This window comes from Vulpes lagopus, chromosome X, assembly GCF_018345385.1.
Source record: "Vulpes lagopus strain Blue_001 chromosome X, ASM1834538v1, whole genome shotgun sequence".
NCBI classification, from domain to species: Eukaryota; Metazoa; Chordata; class Mammalia; order Carnivora; family Canidae; genus Vulpes; species Vulpes lagopus.
In genome coordinates, this window is record NC_054848.1 from 832,332 (window position 1) to 854,717 (window position 22,386).

General features: G+C 60.0%; 1 protein-coding gene across 2 annotated transcripts; it reads left to right on the forward strand.

The window, feature by feature from the left end:
• Nucleotides 1–4,662: 4,662 nt before the first annotated feature.
• Nucleotides 4,663–22,228, forward strand: IL3RA (interleukin 3 receptor subunit alpha). 2 transcript variants are annotated; one of them, XM_041740332.1, is made up of 12 exons: nt 4,663–4,990; nt 7,813–7,904; nt 11,887–12,005; nt 13,982–14,099; nt 14,216–14,354; nt 14,432–14,607; nt 16,067–16,182; nt 18,309–18,335; nt 18,952–19,063; nt 20,528–20,630; nt 21,683–21,764; nt 22,013–22,228. In XM_041740332.1, exons 2-12 carry the CDS (start codon nt 7,844–7,846, stop codon nt 22,085–22,087), a joined length of 1,128 nt encoding a protein of 375 aa, XP_041596266.1. In that variant the 5' UTR covers nt 4,663–4,990; nt 7,813–7,843; the 3' UTR covers nt 22,088–22,228. The 2 variants fall into 2 exon arrangements, with proteins under 2 accessions (XP_041596266.1, XP_041596265.1); XM_041740331.1 differs by having other exon boundaries at nt 21,691–21,764.
• Nucleotides 22,229–22,386: the final 158 nt, after the last annotated feature.

Sequence of the window (22,386 nt, forward strand, 5' to 3'; positions counted from 1 at the left end):
GGAGGGGATGAGGTCCCCGCAGGTGCGCGCGGGAGGGGATGCGGCCCCCGCAGGTGCGCGCGGGAGGGGATGCGGCCCCTGCAGGTGCTCGCGGGACAGAGATGAAGCCGCTGCAGGTGCGCGCGGGGGCCTGTGCGTCTGGACCAATTTGCCGCCGCCCCGCAGGTGCGGTTATCTGCAGGCTGGCGCACTTTCATCTCCTGCTTATCCGTACTTCTGACTGGGGATGGGCAGGAATTAGTTTCATAGTGAGGCCGGGGTGCATTTCTGTAAAGAAGAAAAAATTCAGGTGTTAGGAGCACGTTGTGATGTGAAATCACCATCTTCTCGGGGCTCCCGTGATTTTCCAAATTGCCAGGAATGAACACGTTTTGCTGTCGGGAAGGCTGGTTTGCGAGGAATCCCGTGGCTGGTGAAGAAAGGTCGCTCACGGGGGTTTCGGTCCTAAAAGGGACCCTGCGCGGTCCGCCGTCTGCACAGGCGGCAAAGGGGCGCGGAGGTCACTTTGGGAAACACAAAGTGGGGCGGAGGGGGCGTCCCCGGAACACCGGACCCGTGCAGGGTGGGCGCCAGGGCGTGGATGGCGCTGTGGGTCTGCGTGCCAGGTACGCACTCACCGCACAGCTTTGCAGGTGCACGGCGGGGTCCCTCTGGGCAGAGGAGGGGAGACCCCGCCCCCAGACAAGCAGGTGTCTCTGTCCCCGGGTTTCCTGGATGCTGATGTTCCGCAGTGTGGGGCGCTTTGTTCAGATCTCGCGAAGGGCATGTGGCCAGGTCGGGGAGGACCGTGCGTTGTGCGGGGACCCCCCTCTTGGCCGGTCTTCATTAGGACTCAGGGTCACAGGGGGCCCTGGGAGCTGCCTCTCACCTCTCCCACCTGTTGTCTGGAAGCTTCCCATCTGGCCTCCTCCCCAGCCCTCTGGCCATCCGCCGTCTACACTGGCTGTCTACACCAGCGTTGTGTTTGGAGACCCACGGGCTCTGCAGACAGGATTTGGCCAATCCCGTACTGCCCTGCAAGGTCTGGACTCACACCCACAGCCCAACCGCGACCCAGGAGGGCATTTGGAGAGGACCTTGGTCCCCAAACTGGGTCATTTGAACCATGACCACCTAATAGCCACCAAGCTGCATTGGTGGAGCAATATTTAGTGACGACCCCATAAATAGTGACGCACCTATAAACAAACAAACAAACAAACAAAACCCTCAAAAACCAAGAAACAGAGGCTGATGCGGAGATGGGCCCACGATGCCCGTAGGGCAGGGGTTCCAGCGGGAGAGGTGGACATGTGCGTCCAGAGCGATGGGGACTCGGTACGGGTGCTGTGGAGACGTCCCACGGTCTGCGTCTCTCGCCGAGCTCTCTGGATGAGTACAGGGATCGGGACCAGGGCCACGCGCGTGTCCCACCTGCGGGGGAGGCTGAGGCCAGGCCCCCAGGACGTGGGACGAGTGACACACACGTTGGCACGGGGCTCGTGGGCGACAACAGGGGCTCTGGGGACCGTGCCCCTCCAGGACCTTCCTCGCTGACCACAGCAAAACATCGGGGTTCGGCGGTGACCATCTAGGGAAGAAAACGCCGGCCGGGGTGTGCGCTCACGTAGACGGCTCCGAGGACACGGGCCGGCCGGCGCGCTCAGCTGTCTACACGGTGAAGAAACGCATTTCACAAGAGGCGATGGTGGCCGATACCGACGGCGTGGGCCGAACCACTTCCACGTTCGGGGTCGGGGCGGCGTGAAGATGTGCAGAAGCCGAGAGTCGGCATCTTTCGAAAGACTTCCGTGCACCTCGAGAGGAAACCGGGTGGCCCGCGTGGAGGAGGAAGCGCGCGCTGGCTCCCCACTATCTCGGCGGCCAGCTGTCAGGTGGCCCCGATACCACTGGGGGAGCCGCCCCGTCAAGGTGCCGCGTGCGATAAGCGCGCAACCACGGGGGAGGGGGGGCGCTTGGGACCCAAAGAGAGAAGGTCCTGCTGCAAACACCTGCTCCGCCGGGGGATGAGCGCGACCCGGGGCCACTGACGCCCCTAACACCCAGGACCTGGGAATCCAGCCCTAGGCCACGGGGCCGCAGGTTCGGGGTGACGGGTCACCGGTGCACCTCGGTGGGCTCGGGGCCCACGGGATGGCCAGGCCTGGGTTCCTAGGCCTGCAGGAGCCAGAGTGAGGGCCATGGAGTCCGTGCTTGGGGTGCAGAGGGAAGCATGAGATGATGTGGGGGGATCCCGGGCTGGCCCTAAGGAGCAACCACCAGCTACGGGGTGAGGGCCGCAGGGATCCACCGTCCCCCAGCTCCGGGGACCCGAGATCTGAGGTCCGGCTTCTCACAAGGACCCCGGTCATTGCATCTGGGGCCACGGGATCCAGGGCGCTCGTCCCAGCTCGTCCATGTCACCTGCTAAGACCCTGTGTGCACGGGAGGCCCCCGCGCAGGCACCATGAACACGCTCAGGTCCCCGCCACTCAGGCGGCGCCGTCACGGGAGCTGGCCACTTCCCGGGGCACCTGGGTGGCTCGGTCGGTGAAGCACCCCACTCTGGGTTTCGGCTCGGGTCACGCTCTCAGGGTCCTTACATGGAGCCCCGCGTCGGGCTCACACGCTGGACGCGGACCTCACTGACTCTCTCGCTCTCTCGCTCCCTCGCTCTCCCTTTGCTCCATCACCTGTAAATAATAATAATAATAATAAATAATTTTTTAATGAGTTTCTTTTCCTTGGGAAGCACATAACTGCAGGAGGGATGTGCACCCCCTACAGCATCTGCTGGTGAGTAAATGCCCCGAAGGTCTCGGGGAGAACGGGGTCTGCGGGGGAGCCCCCGGCCGGAGCGGAGGACCAGCCTCCCTCGGTGATGGGGGGACGCCCGGCTGGCGACCTCAGAGCAAGGAGCATCGTCCCCTGTGTGGCGAGGGGCACAGCGTTTGGCGGTTGTGGTGTTAGAGGGGGAAGTTCACGAGGGAAGCCCCGTACCTCGGGGGATCCCGCACACGGGGACTGGGGTCGTGCAAGCAGCCCCATCGGATCCCCCTGCAAGGCTACGGGTCCACCGGCTGGATGTGGGCTCGACTGCAGAGCCCGCCGGCGCTCTCGGACGCACCTGTCACCTCTGCTCCCACCCTGGGCTGTGGCACAGCAGCACCCCAGGGCGCGCCCTGACCCGGCACCCAGTAAGGGAGGGACTCCTTCATGCGGATCCCCAGGCCTGCTGCAGCTGCGTCACCCCAGGGCGGCCCGCACGTGCCGGATGCTGACCTGCAGAGCATCACCAACGCGGGCACCCGGAGGGTGCAGGGCAGGGGGCGGCAGCCACGAGGCCGAGACCCCCGGTGCCGTCCTGCACCCCGCACCTGCTCAGCCCAGGCTGTCGGCCCCCAAGACACAGGACTTCTTACTTCGGAGGCAGGGGTTGCAGAGAAAGGAGGCCGCGGCCGCGGTTCATGTGCAGGGGACTCTGGACCCAACTGTCCGGTGTCCCCAAAACAGGCTCTGGACATGCTTCCCAGTGCCAGGGAGTCCCGCGCAGGGTCCCTAGGATCAGGTGTGGGGCTGCTCCAGGCGGCGGGGTCGGGGGGTCTGTCCAGGTGTGGGTCTCGGAGCACCCGGGGGGACGACGTCTGTCCTAGGGCAGGTCTGTCCCCGGCTGGGGGGGCTGCGAGCAGGGGGGCCCCGCCCCGGCTGGGCCAGGTGTGTCGGGCCCTGCCCTCCTGGCAGCTGTGTGTCCTGCCTCACCCCTTCCCGGTTCCCCTTCTGCTCCTCAGTACCCGCCCCTCACTGTGCATGGTCTGACCCCCTCCGCCCCGAGTGCACTGCCTGCACTCCCATCCCCCTGGTGCACCGCCTGCCCGCATCCAGCCCCATCCGTGGGTGCAGCAGCAGGTGCCCCCTCTCCCCACCTCCCGTGGACCCCCTCTCCCCCATGCACCGCCTGCACCCTGAGTGCACCACCCTCCCCCGGGGTGCGCCACGTGCACCCCCACCCCCGGGTGCACCCCCTGCACCCCCCACCTCTGGGTGCACTGCCTGACTCCCCGCCCCGCCCCCCAGGTGCACAGCCTGACCCACCCACCCCACCCACCCGCCTCGTGCCCCTGGTGCATCGCCTGCCCCCCTCCCCGCCCCCGAGCACCACCTGACCCCTCCATCCCCGGGTGCCCAGCCCGGAAGCGCCCGCACCCCTCCCGCTTCCCCACCGGGAGACCCGCAGGTCGGGGCTGTCTGTCCCCAGGGGGGCGGCCTGCAGGCGGTTGGGAAGCGCAGGGAGAACAGCGGGCTGGAGCCGCTCCGGGGCCCAGGGAGGGGTTCCGGGGCCCCTAGGGCAGAGGCCTGGCACCTCCAGGGACAGGTGGCGTCCTGAGCGCTGCTGCAGGGAGCAGCCATCCGGGCGGCGCCAGCACCGGGTGCGCGACCCGCGGGCAAACCCTCCCGGCGACCCCAGCCCCGCAGGACGCGCCCGCGTCAGCCTCGCGCTTCCTCACCAACCTGCGAAGGCCGCTTCGCCAAGCAGAGTCCGCGCTGGGGACCGGAGGAAGTTGCCCAAGGCGGCCCTGGATGGGGAGCAGCAATTAGGATCGTAGCAAACAGGAACCCGCCCGGATGAAAACCGGAAAATACCGCTTTTCAGAGAAAGGGGAGTCATTCCAGGGAACTCGCGGCGCGGCTGACCCGGGCTCGCGGGGCAGGGACGGTCACCCGGGGAGAGCGCCCGCCCGCAGGGTCACGGCGGCGCCCGAGCCTCATTGGGTCGCGGTTTGCGGGGTGGGGCCCCTCGCGGGGACCATAAAAAGGCGGAGGACGGGGACCTGGCTTCGCCGTCGCCTTGGGGACGGTTCCTCCCGCACAGCTGCGAAGGCTGCACAGGCGGACGCGTCTGGGGTCCCGCCCCGCGCCCTCCGCGCCCTCCGCGCCCTCCGCGCCCCGTGCGCCCCCGCGCCCCTCGCCAGGCCAGCTGCGGTTCGCACGCGGGGCTGTCCCTGCCTCCCAGGTAAGACCCCCCTGACCCCCGGGCAGCCACGACGCGCATTCCAGTGGGGACCATTGCGGCCAAGGTGCGCCCCCCGCGCTCCCGTGCGCACTGCGTCCGGGACCCGCAGCGCGCACCGCAAACGAGGAGGATGCGGGAGCCGGCGCGAGCAGCGGGGGGCGGGGGCGCAGGCTCCCCAGGTGAGCGGCCCGAGGCGCTCAGCCGCGCACGGAGGGATGCACGCGCCCTTGGACCTCGCGGCCCTGGGCCAGGTGTTCCCTGGAAGAACGCGCCAGGTCTCCAGGAGGCCCCAGGGCCCCAGGGAAACCGAGCCCCGCACCTGCCGCCCCGCGGCCCCACCTCGGGAGCGATGCGCAGGGAGCGGAGCGCACGCTCGGCCCCGCTCCGGGATCCCGCTGCTTGGAAAATGTGCAGAACCGGGCAAATGCACGGGCGGAAAGTGGGTGAGCGGCTGCCGCCTCCGGGGAGGGGAACGGGAAGGGGGGCTCATGCTCTCCGAGGGTCTCTGAGCGGGATGGAAAGTTCGGGAACTGGACCAGCGTGGTGAAGGCACCAGATGTCCCCCGAGTGACATCTGGAAGGGGTGACGTTTGCAGGGCGTGAGTCTCACTCTCATAAACGTGTTGATGACTAGATACGTCTTGAAAAATGCAGAGGGCGGGTGTCACCCCAGGACTCACCCTGAGCGGGTTGTGGGGGACCGAGGTCCCAGAGGTGATGGGGTGGGCCCCCCAGAGAGGCCGCAGACCGCGTTTGGGGCAGCCCCCACCCCACCCGCCCTAGGGCACCCACCGTGACCCATCCTCTGGGCTGGCTGAAGGCTGCATGTGAGTGGGGTGCACACCCTGCACACTCAGGTGCACGTGGGCACCCACCGTGTCCGCCGTCGGCGCCGGGGGGCCACCCGACTTCAGCACCTAAGGCCGCGCTCACGCGGTCTCTCTGTTGCACATTCTCATCTTCGGTCATCGCGATTTCCTGCACGGACCCTTCAGGGTTATGGCTCACGGTGAACATGGGCTTGCACACGCACACACACACACACACACACACACACCCGGAAACGGAGCCCAATGCGGGTTGCGCCTCACCCGAACCCCTGGATTACACACCCGCTACACGGCACCTGTCCCGGGGCGCCTCGCACACACAGGCAGCGCTGGATGCTGCCAGGCCCCTCTCCTGGGAAGGGGCCCCTGGGAGGGCTCCCCGGTTTGACAAGAAGCCCTTTTGCTATCTGATTGTGTAAGAGCTGGCACTTGCGGGAAACCACCGTCAGCCCCGTTGCTCACACGGAAATCTCCCTGAGCCCCAAGGCTGAACTGGGGTCCCTGTTGGGTCCTGCGCTGGGGGCTGTGAATGCTCAGGACAAGGTACGGGGAGTCCCCGCTCCCTCCTGGATCTCGGCTGAGATTTTTCAAGGTGGGATGGTCCGGAGGGGGCACGTTTTGAGGGCGATTCGGAGGGGCAGACAGAGCTGGCCCCGGGCCGTGAGTGGTGTGTGCAAGGATGACAGGGTGGGGAGGATTGGGGGTCCCGCGGGAGACCCGCGGCTGATGGTTCCGGGGGTGCCGGAGACGGGCCCGGGCGGGGGCCCAGAGCTAGCGGCGCAGGCACTGCCCTGGAGGCTCCCGGCGGGGCCCCTGGAGCCCTCGCGTCCACCTACAGGAAACTGCATCTGGGCTGTCTTCGTATTTTTAATGACGCTTCCTTCCAGGGCTTTGTGACGCCGCCGTTTCCTGGTGCCCCGCGTGCCGCGCGTGGGCTCTCCTGCTTTCCGCACGGGGCTGGGGCCGGGAGCACGCGCAGACCTCAGGGTGGACGTCTAGAGGCGGGCGGACACACAGACAGGGATGCACGCACGAGCACACACACGAGACATGCATACGTGTACGTAAGCACACGCAGTGCACACGTGTAAACACGCACATAGTGTGTGCACTACATGCGCATGTGCAATGTAGGCATAAGTGCACACACGAGACATGCATACGTGTACACACGCACACGCAGGCTTGCACACACGTGTGCACACATGTAAACATGGGGTCTCTGAAGACCAACACCGTCCCCGCCCCCGACAGGACATCTGAATCCCAGCCCTGGCTGAGGAGGGAGCAAACGCCCATCGCCCATCGGGTTACAAAATCCTGTGGCCGTGGCCGCAGCCAACATCCTCGGGCCTGACGCAAGCGCCAGGTGGAGACGCTGCGGGCCCCCGCGGAACCGCCCTGCCCGTGTGTGCACTACATGCATGTGTGCAATGTGGGCATATGTGCACACACAGGACATGCATAGGTGTATGTATGCGCACACAGACACGCACACGTGTGTAGCACATGTGCACACATAGGGTGTATACATTATGCACACGTGCGATGTAGGCACATGTGCACCCATGCACACATGCGAGACCTGCACAGATGTACACATGCACACAGAATGTGCACAATCTTATACACACATGTACACGGCAGTGTGTACAGTACATGCACACGTGTGTAATGTAGGTACATGTGCACCCACGTACACACAGGAGACCTGCACAGATGTACGCCTGCACCCCAGACATGCACATACATGACGACCTGTGTGTACGCACATGTGCATGCATGCACACACGCACATGGCAGTGCATACAGCATAAGCCCGTGCGTACGATGCAGGCCCCCAGGCGCACATGCACACGTGTGACCGTGAATGCACGCCCCCGGCCACGCCCATGCCGGCGCCTCCCCTCCTGGAAGGAGCTGCGGGTGGCGAGAGGCGCTCCGGGCGTGCACCCCTTGCATCCCACACGCTAACCGTCCCTTCTGTTCCAGCGCACGGCCCCTGCTCGGGAGCGGCGGCGCCATGGCCTCGCTGCGGCTCGCGGTGCTTGTGACGTCTGTCTGTCTGCTGCACGCGGAGAAAGGTAGGACGAGAACCGAGTGCGGTGTGTGGCTGGGAAACCTCAGATCATCAGCGACGCCCTTGCGGCCCGTGCCCGTCCCCCCACCCCGCCAACGGGGTCACGCTTCCACGCGCCAGCCGGGGTGTCGCGTGTGATGCGGTCGAGGTGCTCGAGCGCGAGCAGCCGTCGCCTCCCGCGGTCCTGAATCATCATCCCGGGGCGGAACTGAGTCCCACCTGCGTGACCTCTTCCTGGGCAGGGTCGCGGGAACGACGGTGGTTGCGGGCTGCCCCGTGTCCCCAGGAAGCTCCGCCCTGGAAGCCCTCGCCCCAGAACCCGTGCGTGTGACTGTCTTTGCAGGTGGGGTCTTTACAGATGGAACCATGGATGAGGCGGGGTGGGGGGTCCTCAGGCAACAGGGCTGGTGTCCTCGCAGGAAGGGGACACGTGGCCGCAGGCGTGTGCGCAAGAACAAGGCCGCGTGGGCCAAGGACGCTGTCCTTGCTCGTACAAGGAGGTCAGTCCTGCGTGGACCCCCAGGCTCCCGGGCGCGCGCCGGCAGCTCCGGGCCTCAGGCAGGGCGGTTCCGCGGGGGCCCGCAGCGTCTCCACCTGGCGCTTGCGTCAGGCCCGAGGATGTTGGCTGCGGCCACGGCCACAGGATTTCGTAACCCGGTGGGCGATGGGCGTTTGCTCCCTCCTCAGCCAGGGCTGGGATTCAGATGTCCTGTCGGGGCGGGGACGGTGTTGGTCTTCAGAGAGCCCTGCACGCCGCATCCCTCCCAGCTCTGGGACTGCACGTGGAGCTCCGGCAGGGACACGCTCCCTCCAGGGGCTCGGGGGGGGGGGGGGGGTCCTCCGGCCTCTTCCGGCGACTGGGGCCCCAGGCGTCCCTGGGCTGGAGGCCGCATCCCTCCTGTCTCCCCCTCTGCCCTCAGGGGCTCCTCCTCCTCTGCGTCTGCGGCTCCTCTTCTGCCTCTTTCGAGGACCCCTGTCATTGGGTTTAGGGTCCACACCCTCCGAGGACGACCCCATCTTAATTAGTTACACCTGCAACGACCCCATTGCCAAATAAGGTCCCATCGAGAGGTGCTGGGGGTCAGGCCTCGGGCATGAATTTCGAGGGGACGCCGGTGGCTCTGCCCCAAATATTGATGCAGACATCCAGGGTCCTCTGGCCCCTGCAGGGGGCCCTGTGGGTGAGAGCCAGAAGGGCCACCCAGTCTGCTGTCCTGGAAGCCACTCAGGGGGCCACACCGCACGCCCCGGGGGCTGGGAGATGCGGGAGGCCGGGAAGAGGAGGGGCGTCCTCCACCTCTCAGGCCGTCACCCCCAGCTCTGAGCATCATGTGGTCTCTCCTCCCGGGTCCCACCTCTGCTTTGCCTGTCTTGCCCCGTGGCCGCCTCTGTGGTCACGCCAGGCCCGGGGTACTCGGGATCACTGACCGCAGGTGGGAGCTGCTTTCTAGGAACAGAGGCTGGAGGAAGCAGCTGACGCCATCTAAAGCTTCCACGTAAAAATAAATAAAAATAAATTAATTAATTAAAAAATAATAATAATAAAGATTTCACATGTTCGCTTGTAAGCTGCTAACCCCCCACCCCCTACCCTACCGACCCTTCCACTTTGGCCAAAGTGCATGACAAAGGCCGTGGGTACAGCACACGGTGAAACACGGGCGTCCAACCAGACGCCTCGCCTGGGTCTAGTCTTAAGGAGAAGTGGTTAGTCCTTCACCATTGAGTCTGAATTAGCTCAAAGATTCTTTTCATATATTGATCAGGGTGAGGAAGCTTTCCTGCATGCCTGGTTGGCTGAGAATTCCTAGTACCACAGGCTGTTAAATGTGGTCGTTCTGGTTTTTTTTTTTTTTTTTCCTGCTTCTCTGGAGAAGATCATTACTTTTCTGTTAATGGGGGTGAATTGTATTCATGATTTTAAAAGCTTGCATTCCCGGAGTAAATCTCCTGGGTCATGATGTATTATTCCTGGATCGGACTGAGTCATAGTTTTTTTTTTTTTTAATTTTTTTTATTTATTTATGATAGACACAGAGAGAGAGAGAGGCAGAGACACAGGCGGAGGGAGAAGCAGGCTCCATGCAGGGAGCCCGATGTGGGACTCGATCCCGGGTCTCCAGGATCACACCCTGGGCTGCAGGCGGCACTAAACCGCTAAGCCACCCGGGCTGCTCTGAGTCATAGTTTCTGAAGGGATTTTATGTCTCTGTTAATCAGGGATATTGCCCTTCAGTTTGATTTTAACCATTTCTCTGTGATATTGGGATAATGCTGGCCTCCTAAAATGAGTTAGAACATATTTCCTGTTGGCCCCCCTCCTTGTTTTTTGAAATTTTGTGCACATGATACTACTTATTCCTTAAATATCTGATAATTTGGGGCGCCCGGGTGGCTCAGTGGGTGAGCGCCTGCCTTTGGCCCAGGGCGTGACCCCAGGGTCCTGGGATCGAGTCTCGCATCGGGCTCCCTGCATGGAGCCTGCTGCTCCCTCTGCCTGTGTCTCCGCCTCTTTGTCTCTGTGTCTCTCATGACTAAATAAATAAAATCTTTAAATATATATATGACTTATATATTTATATTATTTATAAAAAAATAAAACATGGAAATATGCTGACATTAATATTTACTATTTCAAAATTGAACAGCAATTTAAAAATAAATAATTATTTAAAAAACTTACTATTTCACCCTTCCTATCCGTTTTAATGATCGTTAATGCGTCGGCAGACCTGAGTGTAAATCTTGAGGGATGAGAATCTATCAAAAATTACATTCTGGGATCCCTGGGTGGCGCAGCGGTTTGGCGCCTGCCTTTGGCCCAGGGCGCGATCCTGGAGACCCGGGATCGAATCCCACATCGGGCTCCCGGTGCATGGAGCCTGCTTCTCCCTCTGCCTGTGTCTCTGCCTCTCTCTCTCTCTCTCTCTCTCTGTGACTATCATAAATAAATAAAAAAATTAAAAAAATAATAATAAAATAAAATTTAAAAAAAAATTACATTCTGACATAGAAAAAAGTTCCCTGAATGAAATTTTTTGTTATTACTAAGGAATCCATTGTCCTTACAGGTCAGAGGCCAATAATGCCGGAAGTCAAAGTGTCGATATGGTTTGGTCTTGACTATGAAGGAAACATTGTTGATCTTGATAAGTAATCACAACGCCAGTTTATGAACTATGGGAACGTTGATGAAAGTCATATCCTGTAACTCGTTGAAGGGGGGGGTCACAGAGAAAACCTCATGAGGTGTCTGGTGGAGCTTTACAGCTTTGAGTTACGGGCGAGATGTGGCCCCGTTGCTCCTTGTACGAGGGCGAGCAGGTCTTGGGTGAAATCTGGGGAGTTCTGAGGTCGGCTCCGAGCGACGCCCTGTCCATCGACCCTGCAGCAGGAATACATGTGCTTTGACTGCATTTCATTTTTTTTTTTTTTTAGTTTTATTTATTTATTTATGATAGTCACAGAGAGAGAGAGAGAGGTAGAGACACAGGCAGAGGGATATGCAGGCTCCATGCACTGGGAGCCCGACGTGGGATTCGATCCTGGGTCTCCAGGATCGCGCCCTGGGCCAAAGGCAGGCGCCAAACCGCTGCGCCACCCAGGGATCCCTTTGACTGCATTTCAAAACGTAGTCCGAGGACGCCTGCGTGGCTCAGCGGTTGGGCGTCTGCCTTCGGCTCAGATCATGACCCCCGGGTCCCGGGATCGAGTCCCACGTCGGGTTCCCCGCAGGGAGCCTGCTTCTCCCTCTGCCTGTGTCTCTGCCTCTCTCTCTCTCTGTGTCCATCATGAATAAATAAATAAAATATTTAAAAATTTTTAAAAAATAAAAATGAGAACGTGTCTGTGAGGGTCCTCGGCCATCTAGACTTCTCCTTCCCGAGGACGTCGGCAAACTGGGTGGGAGGAGGAAGCCCCCATGGTGATGCGGGTTCGAGCATCCACGCGGTGTCTCATCTAACTGTGACCTCTAAACGTTTCAGATCCAGATTCACCGATTAAGAACCTCAGGATGGAGCCGGGAAGCAGGAGACTGACCTGGGACCTCAGTGGAAATGTCTCTGAAATTAAGTGTTTCATCAACTCAAAATTTATCACTAAGGTAAAGCATCTTCCCCGCACTTGGCACGCCGGAGATGCTCGTGTCTTTGGGGGACCTAAGAGCCAGCAGAGCCCAAAGGCCACGTCCGGCTCTGGCGTCGCAGCGGCGCAGGTTCTAGTCTGCGCTTGGCCATGGAACGTGCTGGCGGGGGGCGGGGGGTGCAAGTGCGTCTCCGTCGTCCAAGACTGCGGCCCCGGAGAGCGGTGGAGAGCGACTGTGCTCAGCCGTGGCAGGCGCAGAGCCCAGCCGAGTCCCCGCGTCCTCGTGTGGCTGCCCCTCTGTGCACATCTGCAGCCTCGTCTGCTCTTACAAGGACCCCAGGCCTAGGGGGTCAGGGGTCACCCTGCTGACCTCATTATACCCTAATCCCGTCGTTAAAGACTCCATCCTCAGATACAACCAGTGTCTGAGGTCCTGGGGGTGAGGGAGGGCTCCAGCACATGAATTTTGGGGAACACAGTCCAGGTCATGAAGCCTCGCTGGGATCTCCTGGAGCCGGCTGACGTGCGGAACACGCGGGCTGCCCAAGGGCCTAGGACCGCCGGCCCAGAGAGCAGCCTCCGAAGTCCGCCTTCCCACCGCGTCTCCAAATGGCAGAGGGGCCCGTCCTGCAAGTGTGCGGCGCAGAGAAGGCGTGCGGGGCTGAAGGAGGCGGACGACGGGGAAGCAGGAGGCGGCGGGACCTCCTCCCCAGACGCGACCGCTCAGGCCCGTGGGGACGACTGACCACGGAGTCGGCCCGGGTTCCGGAATGCGGTAAAATGCGGCCGGATTGGTGCTGCGTGAAGGTCAGGCCGGCCCGGGACTCGGGGTAGGAGAGAGCTGGGTGGCTCCCCCAACTCCGAGGCCGAGAGGCATCGCCGAGGAGGATCGGGAGGTGCTGGGCCCTGCCGGCCGCCCCCGAAGCGCTTCGCTCTTCTGTAAATCGAATCAATTGGCGAGACCGTGCTGGCCACGAGCCATCCCGGAGCCACCCCAGGAAGTCTTAGATCGGAGCTGGAGAGGGCACCCGGGTGCTTGGCGCCCCAGAGCTCCACGTGCGCTGTGGGATGAGGCCTCTAACCCCAGTCTGGTTGCGTCTGTTACAGACACATCAACGGGACACCGGGTGTCGTCGTTTATCAATTACTTTCCGCCGATCGGGGTCCCTGGGCCGGCTCGGCTGGAAGATCATGGCCCTGGACGTGGGGGTCATGAGTTTGAGCCCCCCGTGGGGCGAACAGACGACTTAAACACAAAATCTTAAAAAAAAAAAAAAAAAAAAAGAAATCACCTTCTACTTATTCATCCATCCGGGGCTTCACGCTCGCCGTTTATATTCACGTGTTGAATCGTGCAGGTGCGAAGCTGGAATCCACCACGACCTTCATACACATTTTCCTTTCATTTTTGTTCCTCCTGCGCTTCCAGGTTGATTTCCTCCTTTCCCGGGCTTTCCCGTGCCAATTCCTTTTATCGTTCGGTCCCTAGAAAAGGGCCGATTTATTCGTGGCGGGATTCGTAAACGGAATTATTACGTATTTATTCCTCAACGGATCTATTTATTCATGAATGGATCGGTTTATTTGTTTATGAATGGATTTATTTCTTTATGTATTGGCAGATGGAGTTAATTTATAGACGTTGTTGTGCAGTTTTTTAAAAATTAATGAATCCTGTGGTCCACCTGTTGGGCCCTCCCTCCATCTCCCCCAACCTGTGGTTTCTACACCGTCTCCAATTTGTCGGCCGCCGCGAAATCACTGCCTGGGTTTTTGTTTTGTTTTGTTTTGTTTCTGTTGTTTTTGTTTTTTACTTGCTGGGGTTTTGGTGAAGATCGCGTGGAATCCACAGAGCAAGTGGAGGGCGATGATGGTTTGCGGCTGTTGAGTATCATCCACACCGGAGTCTACGTCTTGTCTCAAAGATGAGTAAATCTCGCTCTCTCCCCCCCCCCCCTCTCTGTCTCTCTGTCTCTCTGTCTCTGTCTCTCCCAGGCCGTCAACGGCCGTTACTGCCAGTTTTATGTGCTCCCCTTATGTGAAGTGAAAAACTTCACCATCTCCGTGAAGCAAGACCCGCCGTTCTCCACGGGGATTCAGTACGTCCCGCGAGGTGAGGGGGACGCGCTCCTGTCTGCCATCCGTTTGCCTGAGTGCGTGTGAGGTCGCAGGACCTGGACCCCGGAGGCCCCCTTCCGCGGGACTGCCCTTCCTGTCACCTCCCTGCAGGCACAGAAGGAAAGCCGGCGGCGGCCGCGCGGGGCCTGGACTGCTGGGTGCACGACGTGGACTTCCTGACGTGCAGCTGGGAGGTGGGCAGGGCGGCCCCCGGCGACGTGCAGTACCGCCTGTACTGGCGGGACCTGAAGTAGGTGAGGCCGTGGGCGCGGCGCGGCCTCCCGGGCCCGTGGGCCGCCGGTCACCGCGGGTGCTCCGTCCCCGCAGGGCCTACCGCGAGCAGGAGTGTCCGCGATACGAGGCGGACGATCGGGGCGTCCACGTCCGGTGCCGGTTCGATGACGTGTCCAGGTTGCAGAGGCACATCCAGTTGTGGGTGAACGGCACCAGCCGACGCTCCGGAATCCCCTGCTCCGACCTCTGTGTCGAATTACCGGAAATCGGTGAGTCCAGGGCCTGCCTCTGCGCGCTGGTGTCCCACTCAGTGGCCCCGACGACATAACGCCGTGGTCCCCGGGCTGGTGGCCGCTGCGTCCCATCTCCGCCCCCGTCCCCGCATGGCTCCTCCTCTGGGTCTCCTCCTCCGCTATGTGCACACCTGTCCTTGGCGTAGGGCCTCCCCAGTCTAGGACGAGCTCATCTCATCATCCCTCAGCCCGAAGTCGGAGAGGCAGGAGGGTCACCCTGCTCGCTCGCCTGGCCTCGGTGGCTCCTAGTGGGCGGCTTCTGACCTGTCTCCAGGGTGCTTGGCCCAGCTGCCCTCTGGGGCACCCCCGCCTCCCTGGCCTCACTCCCTGGTCCCACCAGTGGGTGCACCCTCCCAAGCAGCCCACTTGCCCTCTCTCCTCTTTTGAGGGGAGAAGGCCATTTGTGGAGCTGGAGCGGAAGCGGGGTCCCACGGCCTGCACGGCTGCAGGGAGGAGGGAGGGGAGCTGGGTCGGAGATTATCCGTGGGATGGAATTTCGGATGGATTCTGTGGGTGCTGCTGAGGTAGAGGCCTCGACTGAGGGAGGCTGGGTGCCCGGTGACATAATGGAATGGGGAAGTGGAAGGGGAGGAGGAGGAGGCAACGTGATCTTGGGGGGGGGGGGGGACTGCCCTGTACTGAGCTCAGCCAGGTGTCCAGGTGGAGCGCCCGGTGAGACAGGTGAGGACCCAGGGCTGGGCTCCTGGGGCAGGTGGGCCCTGGGGTGTAGATTCAGATGTGGTCACACCGGAAGCTGGAGAAGCCACAGAGTCAGGAGGGCACTTAATGCCCAGAGGGAGGGCACAGGGCTGAGCCCCAACATTGCAGCCCCAGTGGGGATGGCGGGAGGGTCGCAGCACCCAGCAGGGAGGCCCAGATGGACGGAGGATGTCCGGGGAGGAGCTGGCAAGGCAGAGGCCCGGTCAGGGGGGGAGGTGAGGATGCAGCGAGGCAGGGGCAGATGTTTCCGGGAGTGCAGCTGGCTGGCCCAGGACATTGGACATGGGACTGGCCCTGCACAGGGTGGGGAGTGGGGAGCAGGCCAGGCACGGAGGAGAGGCTCGTGGGGTGGGGGGAGTCCAGGGCTGCAGGAGGCTTTCCTCCTTCTGCTGGACACTAGTGGAAACATCGGGTGTAGACCCTGAGAGCACCTTCCAGGGGGTCTCGGGCGGGCGGGGGTCTGTCACAGGCTACAGCCTGAGCAGCTAGACCTAAGGCCGACTCAAGAGGATATTTCAACATATTTGGTCATGCATCTATATTGATATTTTGCCCATTCTTTAACCTTAGAGTGGCCCTTTCTTCTCCTCCCACACCCCAAATTTGTATGAAACCTATTTTAAAGTATTTTCGGTGGGGTGGGGGTGGGGATGGGGATGTTGATTTATTTCTTACTCATTAAATGTTTTTGGTGGTTTTTTTCCTCCTGTTCTAGAGAGATTAAGTCCACCCCACATCACTGCAACATGTAATAAATCCTATTCAATGATGGAGTGGAACGTATTAAGCCACTTCAATCACAGATTTCTGTATGAACTTCAAATACAAAAGGTAAATGCTTGTCCTAGCTGACAATTCTAGGTTCTCTAGGATCTGTACCCCCGAGGCTTTGGAGGCAGATAAAACATACACACAACAAAAATATGAACCAAAAAAAGAAAAAGTGTTTTGGTCTTTTAAAAATAATTAAACAGGGATCCCTGGGTGGCGCAGCGGTTTGGCGCCTGCCTTTGGCCCGGGGCGCAATCCTGGAGACCCAGGATCGAATCCCACATCAGGCTCCCTGCATGGAGCCTGCTTCTCCCTCTGCCTGTGTCTCTGCCTCTCTGTCTCTCTCTGTGTGACTATCATGAATAAATAAATAAAATCTTAAAAAAAAAAATAAATAAAAAAAATAAAAATAAAAATAATTAAACATAAATAAAAAATAAAGATAAAGCTTAGGTAGATTTTAAAATACATAGAAACTAAAATAAAATAAAATAAAATAAAATACATAGAAACTAAACCCTACATAACAATGAAGATTGTTAACACACACACACACACACACACACACACACAAATCTGAAAAAAAAAACTACTGAAGATCATGTAAGATGTTGTGTATGTGTGAAAATCATCAAAAGAAGACATACAAACTCTAAAAAAAAAAAGTTTTGACTTTAACAAAAGTATCAAAGTTGGCTATTCAAAAGACAGAGGTAAAATGGGAAGGGCAGGTAGGTCACAGATGGAAGACACCAGGTGCATATCTGTCAGACAAAGGACTCCTGTTTGGGGTAGATAAGAAATGCTTCCAAGTCAATACCAAGAAGACAAACAACTGTATTTAAAAAAAAAAAAAAAAAAAAAGGGCAAACAAATAATCAAAAAACAAAGGGCAATGATGGAAACAGCCACTTCCCCAAAGAAGATGTGTTCATGCCCCATAAATACAGGAAATGGTGCCAGAGAAATACAAACCACAGGGAGAGGCCACTCCATAAACTCGTTAGATTGGCTACAATGACAAATTCTAGGCAAACCAAGGGTGGTGAGGCTGTCACCCAGTTGGTTGCAACACTTGCTTGGCACTAAGAGGTGGCCACTGAGAATGGTACGGGTGGCTCCTTCTTCTTCGAAACGTTCCTCGTGGATGACCATTCCCCCTGTTGTACGAGCCAAGATAAAATCCCACCCATTTAAGGAAACATGGCGCAGGCCCTGTGGAAGAGGCGTTGACGGAATCTTGCAGGGCCCACCATTCCCCGGCTGGGCCAGGCCCGGAGAGAAATGAAACGTAGGCCCACCTGAGTGGGGCCCGGGGTGTGGGAATGACTCAAGGCAAGGGATGAGCAAAAGATATCCCGGCCTGGAATCCGGCCCCCAGGGAAGGTCAGCCAGGTAGGCCCAGGTCGGCCCTGGGGGATCCCATTCCTACAGAGGGAGAGGTGTAGTGCAGGACGGTCTACAGTGAGTGACACGCCTGTGCTCTGGGTGTGAGCGGGGGCGAAGGCAAGGCAGGGGGCACAGGGAAATTTGGGGGTGACCGAGTCATTCCTCGCCTGCGACGGGCGGTGGTTTCACGTGCACGTGTTGCTCAAAAAATCTCAGCAAATCCTGTGCCCTCCGTGTGTGGTTTGCTCAAGCAAATTTTGCCTGAATAAAGTTATCCTAAAAAATGACCAAGTATGGACGCACCTGGCTGGCTCAGCGGGTGGAGCGTGCGACTCTTGAGTTCGAGCCCCACGTTGGTGTAGAGGGTTCTGAGTTTGAGCCCTACGTTGGGTGTAGAGACCATAAATACACTTAAAAAATATTTAGGTCTATAAATGAAAAGGAAACGACGAAATGTTTTGAGGTCATTAGTACTTCATACTCCATTGTCGACTTGAATGTATTATTTTTATTTCTTTTATATTTATTGTTGATGTTCAACTAGCGATTATACTCAGTGTTTCTGTAAACCTAAAACTGCTTAGAAGGATGACGTTATTAGTTCTATATTTAAAAAATAAGTTGTTTTTACGCTAATCCCTGCTTTATACTCTATTTATATGTTATATCGCTCATTTAGACCCAGTCACTGATTATATTGTGCTCAGTTTGTCTTTAAACCTAAAAGGGCTCAAAGAAACAAGGGCCTTCGTCAGGGGACAGCATGAGGCAGCCGCCGCTTGTGTCTTGTTTTGTAGGGCACCGATCCTGCGTCCACGGAGAAGGTGAGTGTCCCCCGCGTGCCCAGAACCGGGCATCCCGAAGCGCAGGTGCGTTTTCCTTACTGTGCGGCCTCTCTGCCGTGCGGGACTCCGCGTGGGCCCCACGCACCCACCCCGCGACCTCCAGGATTCGGAGCGGAGGGGAAACAGCTGGGACGTGAGGTTCTGTCTTCACGTGGCTCCTCCTCTGTGACTGGTGTCCTCCTCTGTCCGTATAAGGACCCCTGTCGTTGGACTCAGGGCCTCCTCATCCCGGAGGAGCTCCTCTTGAGATCCTTCACTTAAGCACGCGGCAAAGACCCTACTTCCGAATAAGGTCCCGACCAGGAGTTCCAGGGGGACGCATCTTCCTTGGAGGTGGTGGGAGGTCACCGCTGCAGAGCGTGCACGGCAACGTGTGTCTGGGGCTCATCAGGGGTGGCTGTGGAGCATCACGTCCTAGTGATGACGAACATTTTTGTTTGGACCCCACAAAGTCTGGGCTGAGGGGGCTTCCAAGTAAGGTCAGCTTCTAGGATTGGGCGGGTGAGAACTTGCACATCCGAGTTTGGGGAGGACCCGCTGCACCCCTGCCAGGGCCCCGTTGTCTCTCCCCCCCTCCTTTTCTTTCAAACCGCAGCTCTACGAAAACCACTTCGTGATTTACAATCCCGGAAACTACGTGGCGAAACTAAAGGTGCAGGGTTTCTTCCGCAAAGACTGGAGCGAATGGAGCGCCCCCCAACTCTTTGGTGAGTGGGGCGCCCTTCCACCTGGCCCTCCGGTGTGCTGAACGCTGGGTGCCACCACGCCTGGCCAGGAGGCACAGCCCCCTCCTGCGCTCTGACGGGCTCCTCATCTGTGCTCTGGGGCCCTCGGCCCCCAAGGGAGCAGGGCTGGAGCTCCACCCACTTCTGTGACCCCAAAGAGGGCTCTGAAGACCACAGGTGACCCTGCGCTTGGTGCTCACCCCATGGGAGGGCAGAAAGTGGGCGGGACAAGACCCCCAGTAAGAGGCCCCAGGGCTTCTGGTAACAAAGCGGTCACAAAGCGGTCAGCAGGTAAGGGGTGGGGCGGGTCCTCTTTCATCCCCCAGGGTGCCTGCCTGGGCTCCTGACTCTGATTACAAGGATTTCCCCAAAATGAGACCTGCTATTTCTCCCTGACCTGTTCTGAAACCACACCGACCAACGTCCCATTTCCGGGGTCCCATGTGGGAAATGTGGGTCATTGGGGTCCTGGGGCTGCTGCAATAAATGACCTCACATGACCGGGGAGGGGGCTTAAAACCACAGAATCCATCCTCCCCCAGCTCTGGAGACCGGACGTCTTAGGTCCAGGGGGGGACACGGGGAGGGTCCGGGGAGGGTCCCTCCGGCCTCTTCCACTGTCTGGGGCCCAGGTCTCCGTCTCCATCCTCACGGGGCTCGTCCTCTGCATCTGCGTCTCCTCTTCCGTCTCTTCCAAGGACCCCTGTCGTTGATGCGGGGCCCATCCTATTCCAGTGGGACCTCACATTTACTTGATTACATCTGCAAAGACCGTCCGCTGTGGGCTCAGATGTGTCCCCCAAATCCACATATTGTCACCCCCAGGATCTCAGAATGGAACTGTATTTGGGGATGAGGTCTTTAAAGAGGTGGTCAAGGTAAAATGAGGTCAGTAGGGTGGGCCCTGATCCCATAGGACTTGTAGGAAGAGGGGATGAGGACATGGACGCGCACAGAGGGGCGAGCACGTAAGGCCAGGGGGAGAACACAGGGAGACAGGCCTCAGGGGGAACCAGCCTTGGCCCCTCCTCATCTGACTCGCTGCCTGCAGGACTGGGAAATCAGTTATTTAAGCCACCCAGTGTGTGGGGCTTGGTTGTGGCACCCCAGGAAACTCATACCCTCCCTCCGGGGCCTCCTGTCCCAGCGGGGAGCCTGAGGTCCTTGCAGACCCGTGAGCCAGCTGCTCCCCCTACTGGCCACGCTGCAGGGGATGCTGGTGGCCTGGGACTAGCGCTGGGCTGGGAGAGGTGTAGGGGCTGGGGGGGCAGGCATCCCTCTTCTGCTGGGGCCTCACCAGCCCCCCCCCCCGGCAGGCAGGTGGCCACCGTCCCCTCCTGGACGCGCCTGCTGCCTCTGGAGGGGGCCCCTGGGGAAGCATTCAGGGCTGCGTGCAACCACCACCCCTGGGACCCGCTGACATGTCCCGTGCACCCTCTTCCCTAGTGTGTGACCCCAAGGATGAGCACCGCCGTGACTGGCTGGTGTCCGTACTGGTCTTGCTGGGGACACTGCTGGTCCTGGGACTCGTGGCCCTGCTGTGTAGAAGGTGAGCGCGCCGTGCCCGCCACCTCGCTGGCCTCCCTGCAGTGTGATGCCTGCCGTCCCCGCCCCCCACCACCGGAGGGTCTCACCTGCTGGACTGCTCTGTCCCCAGGGGCAGGCCGCTGCCTCAGGCGACCCCATGGGGTTTGTAAGACGTGACCCTGTTAGGCCCTCTGGTCCTTGCCACCCACGGAAACCAGAAGCTGGGTGCCCCGTGCAGCATCCTCAGGACCCTCTGTCCTCAGTCCTGTTGCATGTTCCCATATCTCCCCGATGCTCGGTTTCCCACCCCGTGCCCAGATTCCTCGTCCCCCACTATCCTTCATGGGGGGCTGAAGGGGCTCCTCTCGGATCCGCCCTCCTCCCCCTCTCCCTCCTCCTCCCTCTCCCTCCTCCTCCTCCCCCTCCTCCTCCTCCCTCTCCCTCCTCCTCCTCCCTCTCCCTCCTCCTCCTCCCCCTCTCCCTCCTCCTCCCCCCACTCCCCTCTGCAGCAGGCAAGAGTCCAGTGATGGGATAATCATGACCTTTCCCGCCTGAACAACTCTCCTGCCCCTGAGGTGCCTTCCAGATGCCTAGTTGCTAAGCCCTATCAGGCGCTGCCTGGTGTGTGTTTGGGGTGGGGGGGAGGGGGAGGTGTGTCCTAGCAGGCTCTGGCCTCTCTGGCTTCACCCACACCCGCCCCCTCCCAGCCCTTCAGGCTGAGCGGCCCCGCCCAGGGTGCACAACCTGCTGAGGTTGATGAGGAAGGGCAGGGGCAGGTTCCATGCAGCCAGCAACCCATGGACCACCTTCAGGCCTCCCGGGGCCCCAGGCAGGGGTCGGGGTGGGGTGCACAGCCCCCCCCTCAGCAGGAGATGCAGGTGTGCTTGTTATGTGGTGGCGCTTTGCCCCTGCGGATCAGGATTCCTCACTGCTGTAGGACTTGGGCCTGGGGGGCAGGCAGTCAAGACCACCCCCCACTGCACCCGGGGACTGGGGCTGGATTCCTAAGTCCATCCGGCGGCCTGTGGCCTCTGAGTTCTGGATTCAGAGCATGTGTTGTCTTTCTCCTCTGAGGTACTCAGTTTTGCAGAAACTCTTCCCTCCCATCCCTCACATGAAGGACCCCATCATGGACAACTTCCAGAGCCCCAAGCTGGTACGTCCTGGCTCGTGCTGGGGAGGAGGGGTGCGGAAGGAGGAGGCCACAGCCCCGCCCGCCGAGGGCTGGTCCTGTCCTGGTAGGAGGGAGGATGGTGGGGGGATGGGGAAGGCTGCCAGGCGACAGTCACGCGAGGAGTTGGACAAAGTCCCAGACCCGCACACCCGGGACCAGCCAGGCCTCCGTGGCTTTCATGGGGGGGAGGGGGCGTGTGTGCAGCCCAGCCTGACCCCTGCCTCCTGCAGGTGCCCTGGGACACCAGCAGAGCCAGCCGGGAGGACTGTCCGGTGGCCGAGGTGCACATTTTGGGGGAAACATGAAGCGGGACCTCAAACGTCCTTCTCCGATTGGCCAGGAGCCCGGACAGCCTGGCTGCGGGGGGACCCACGGAGGAACGTAGTGGGCAGGGGAGGGAACACCTGTGTCGGGCTCATTGTGTAAATAAAGGCCTCTTGCACCCAGCCCCTGGACTCCGGGGAGGCGGGATCCAGATGGTCGTGTGGGGCCCTGGGGCCTCCGGTCTCCCCTGAAATGGGACCGACCCAGATGCTGCTCGCAAGGTCCCGGGATTCGCCGCTCCGAGCCTGTTCAGCGGCCGGGCCTGCTCTCGCTTTCCGGC

What these genes read in the sequence shown, in the direction of transcription:
- IL3RA (XM_041740331.1), top strand. Translation starts at nt 7,844, where the DNA reads ATGGCCTCGCTGCGGCTCGCGGTGCTTGTGACGTCTGTCTGTCTGCTG. An exon ending in TCTGCTGCACGCGGAGAAAG is followed by an intron (nt 7,905 to 11,886) that starts GTAGGACGAGAA and finishes TAAACGTTTCAG; the next exon opens with ATCCAGATTCACCGATTAAG. An exon ending in ACTCAAAATTTATCACTAAG is followed by an intron (nt 12,006 to 13,981) that starts GTAAAGCATCTT and finishes TGTCTCTCCCAG; the next exon opens with GCCGTCAACGGCCGTTACTG.